Source organism: Callorhinus ursinus, unplaced genomic scaffold (assembly GCF_003265705.2).
Source record: "Callorhinus ursinus isolate GAN/ISIS: 27379988/994484 unplaced genomic scaffold, GSC_fseal_2.0 scaffold24, whole genome shotgun sequence".
Taxonomy (NCBI): domain Eukaryota; kingdom Metazoa; phylum Chordata; class Mammalia; order Carnivora; family Otariidae; genus Callorhinus; species Callorhinus ursinus.
The window spans coordinates 24231444-24236289 of NW_027397086.1; the positions used below are offsets into that span (position 1 = coordinate 24231444).

Sequence of the window (4846 nt, forward strand, 5' to 3'; positions counted from 1 at the left end):
GGAGAAGAATAAAGGCAGCAAGACAGGTCTGGCTCGAGGTGGATTTGAATTGGTGAGGGAATTTATGTCCAGGAGGGGAAGGCTTAAAGCATGTAGCAGAAGTGGTTTAAGATATATTATCACTACTTTTTTTGGGGGGGGGAAGAGAAGCCAATAGGCTCTCCCAGGCCTGGATGCCAAACAGGCTGGATCTGGAACATTACCACATTTCCTGGTAAATCAGTGTATTACTATCTTCTTTGTTTTGTATTCATGCCTGGGCCAATGAGACTGCCCTTGTCACTTATCGAAAGTACTCCTTGACTAGTTTCTGAGCCCCACTTTGGGAGAACTTTGATTTATCCTAAGAAGTAGTGTACAGTGAGTGTAGAATCGTTTCAGAGAAATAGCATATTCCAGACATAAGATTTAATTCCATAGTCCTGAACCTTCCTCTATGAAAAGAAGTACTAAATCCTCAAGACTGACCCATTTTCTTTGTATACTGTTAACTGCATTCAGTCAAGTTTTGCTTCTGTGACTTCAGTATATCCACAGATACTGGCCATTTTCTGTTGTTGACACGTTTTCTATACAGATTTTTTTAAAGAGTGATTGATTTATTTTTAGAGAGAGAAAGAGGGAGAGAATGCATGAGCAAGGGGAGGGGCAGAGGGAGAGGGAGAGAATCCTTAAGCAGACCCCACTCACTGCAGAGACCAGCTCAAGCCTCGAGATCATGACCTGAACCAAAATCAATAGTTGACCACTCAACCAAACATTTTAATTCCTTATGTCGCATATCTGCTCAAAAACCTGATAAAATCAAACTGTATGATGTAAAGTTTGGAGGGTAGCTAAAATCATCAGGTCTAAACACTCACCTTGTGCTTGGTGCTTCTAATGATGGGCCCCTTCACCCAAAAAGAAGTGCCAATTTCTCCGCCTCACTTTTGGACCTTTCTATGTGCTTGCTTCATTTATCCTTTCAAATGTGCTTCCCATCATTCCTCCACAGAAACTGCCTTGTCTGAAAAGGAGGTACTGCCAATATGCTTACTACTAAACTTTGCTCAACCTCTTCTCCCTTCTGGAATACTCCTTCCCCCTCTTGTCTTCCAAACCTGCCTCAACTTTTCAATGTTTAAGGATCCAGCCTGTCCGAAATTCTTCTAGACCTCTCCCTTGACTTTATTTCTTATTAGCCTCCTCCTTCTGTGAACACTTGTAATGTTCACTCCGGTCACACAAGGTATTTATAGTCTGTATCTAATTGTTCCATATGTAGTTTTACTGTTCCCCTTACCAAATTGTGGATTTTTGGATTATAGACATTTGTTATATTTGTCCTATCCTTAATCATCTCGGAACAGAAATGAGCTCAAGTTAGGCTATCCGTAATATCCTACACATATTAATAGTAGTCCAGCAAAAATTCATATTTCTTTTATGAAATTTGTCTTTCAATTGTATTATTTTCTGAATTGTACTGAACAGTGAGATATGGCTCTGGAATTTGTTTACAGGAAAACACAAAAGAAGTATGCTTCTGGTTATTTTCTAGGTTGTTAAGCTAGTCCATATAATAAAAGAAAAGGGAATCTATTTGGATCACAAACATCTGGATAGTCTGCCAACTCACTATAAGTAAACTAAAGCCTTGCTACTCAAAATATGGCCTCATGCCAACTGCTTTGACATACACTTGAAGCTTATTAGAAATGCAGACTCATATATATACACAATGGAATATTATGCAGCCATCAAAAGGAATGAGATCTTGCCATTTGCAACAATGTGGATGGAACTGGAGGGTGTTATGCTGAGTGAAATAAGTCAATCAGAGAAAGACATGTATCATATGACCTCACTGATATGAGGAATTCTTAATCTCAGGAAACAAACTGAGTGTTACTGGAGTGGTTGGGGGTGGGAGGGATGGGGTGGCTGGGTGATAGACATTGGGGAGGGTATGTGCTACGGTGAGCGCTGTGAATTGTGCAAGACTGTTGAATCACAGATCTGTACTTCTGAAACAAATAACGCAACATATTTTAAGAAAAAAGAAAAAGAAGAAGATAACAGGAGAGGAAGAAAAGGGAAGTATGTCAGAGGGGGAGACGAACCATGAGAGATGATGGACTCTGGGGGACAAACTGAGGGTTCTAGAGGGGAGGGGGGTAGGGGGATGGGTTGGCCTGGTGATGGGTATTGAGGAGGGCACGTTCTGCATGGAACACTGGGTGTTATGAACAGGCAGTGAATCATGGAACACTACACCAAAAACTAATGATGTAATATATGGTGATTAACATAACAATAAAAAAATTAAAAAAAAAAAAAGAAATGCAGACTCACAGGGATGCCTGGCTGGCTCAGTCGGTAGAGTATGTGACTCTTGATCTTGGTGTTGTAGGTTTGAGCCCCACATTGGGTGTAGAGATTACTTCAAAATAAAATCGTAAAAAAAAAGAAAAAGAAATGCAGAATCACAGGCTTTGCCCCAGACCTACTAAAAGAGAATCTGCATTTTAACAAGATCCCCAGGTAATTTATGTGCATATGAAAATTTTGGAAGACTGGAATAGTTGCTTCTGTTTTATTCCACCAAGGCCAAAATTTCTGGATGCTAGTCAGTGGGAAAACAAGGTGTACTGACTTGTGTTGTAGCCCCAACAGCTGCAGTTTATTGGCAAAGATCTGAGCTTCAAGCTCTACTTTTTACTTACAGGCTGGATAACTTTGGCCACATCCTGTCATTCACAATTGAAAAGAAAATAAGGATAATGAGAAGATTGATTTGTTTTTTAAAATAAAGTATAAAGTGCTACACTGTATACACAAATATATTTAAACATTATTACTGTTTTCTCAGGTTTACTTAATAAATTATGAAAAATAACTCTGAAGCCAGAGGATAAAACAAATGAAGAGATATTATTGTTCTTCAAAGATTCTCCATCAGATTCTTGCACAGCTGGTCTGTATGCTGGTCTTATTATAGGAAAAAGCAAAATAGTAAGAGTGGGCCATGACTGTGAGTTCAACTAACTTTGCCTTTGAGCAGATTTTAAAATTGCTGTGTAATGATTCAGTTTAATATAATCAAATGTCTGCCCCGTAAAAACACACAATTTGACTGAAAAGAATGTGAGGTAGGCAAATATGCATACAAATAAAATTTGCTTTACACGTTTGAACATTTCTGTTAAACACTGAATCAAAATTCCAGTCCTTGTTGAGTTTTCTTTTGCCTTCCCCATCACTCTCTCACTGGACCTGATTAAAATGAAGAAATGGTTTGTTGTCTGAAATATTCTAGGGCTTTTAGAAGACTCTACTTAGAGTGTCTTCAGCAGTAGGGAAGGTTGCTTCTGAACTTGCTTTTGATCCTAGGTAGATATTCACGCATTGGACACAGGGCATAGAAACTCTCAATATCCTGGTATTGTATTCTAGGCATAAACATCATTGAGGATAACAACAGATGACAGAAGCAGATGACAGAACTTCAAAGAAAACACTCTATTTCACCCCAGAATAATGTTTATGCAAAGCATTTGTTACATTTGTTGCTTGACAGTGAAAATATTTTGTTAGGTCTTCCTTTGATATCCTGAAAGCTGGGATATGGATAGGATAAACAAGACATTTGTGAGAGAATTCATTCTTCTGGGACTCTCTGGTTACCCGAAACTTGAGGTCATTTTTTTTTCTCTAATTCTAGTAATGTATATAGGGATTCTAATTGGCAACGGTGTTCTGATCATAGCAAGCATCTTTGATTCCCGTCTTCACACCCCCATGTACTTCTTCCTGGGCAACCTCTCTTTCCTGGACATCTGCTATACAACCTCCTCTGTTCCCTCAACTTTGGTGAGCTTAATTTCAAAGAAAAGGAACATTTCCTTCTCTGGATGTGCAGTACAGATGTTCTTTGGCTTTGCAATGGGCTCAACAGAGTGTTTGCTCCTTGGCATGATGGCTTTTGATCGCTATGTAGCCATCTGTAGCCCTCTGAGATACCCTGTCATCATGAGCAAGGTGGTGTATGTACTGATGGCTTCTGTGTCATGGCTCTCTGGTGGAATCAACTCAATTGTGCAAACATCTCTTGCCATGCGATTGCCTTTCTGTGGGAATAATATTATTAACCATTTCTTATGTGAGATATTAGCTGTCCTTAAGCTAGCTTGTGCTGACATATCCCTCAATATTGTTACCCTAGCAGTGTCAAATATGGCATTCCTGGTTCTTCCACTGCTGGTCATTTTTTTCTCCTATGTGTTCATCCTCTACACCATCTTGAGAATGAACTCAGCCGCAGGGAGACGCAAAGCCTTTTCCACCTGCTCTGCGCATTTGACTGTGGTGATCATATTTTATGGTACCATCTTCTTCATGTATGCTAAGCCCAAGTCTCAAGACCACCTTGGGAATGACACTCCGCAAGCTACGGAAGGGCTTATTTCCATGTTTTATGGGGTAGTGACCCCCATGCTAAATCCTATAATCTATAGCTTGAGAAATAAGGATGTTAAAGCTGCTGTGAAATATTTGCTGAATTGGAAAGCTATTAAGCAATAAAACCAAAGAGAAATGTGAGTCTTTAGTGTATAAAGAATACAAATGGCATCATTGGGCCAGCATTGAGGACCTTCTTTGGGGAAAGCAAAGTTTATAAAGAAAGATTTTTATTCTTTGCCTTCACTGGCCCAGCTTAGCTATAATTACCAAGAACAATAGTCTGCCATAAACTCGGATTGTAATAGGTTCTGATTCACATCTCACAAAGACAATGAATTCCATTAGAATCTCATCCATGGTGATATCTGAAATGAGCGTTTCTGGTGTCCTGTGTGAAAAC

At 39.4% G+C, this 4846-nt stretch overlaps 1 protein-coding gene across 1 annotated transcript; it reads left to right on the forward strand.

The window, feature by feature from the left end:
• The first annotated feature begins 3522 nt into the window (after positions 1-3522).
• LOC112836737 (olfactory receptor 13C4-like) lies at positions 3523-4566 on the forward strand. Its single transcript, XM_025888650.2, is given in 3 exon segments — positions 3523-3572; positions 3574-3602; positions 3605-4566. Coding segments are annotated over 3 exon segments (1041 nt in total).
• Positions 4567-4846: the final 280 nt, after the last annotated feature.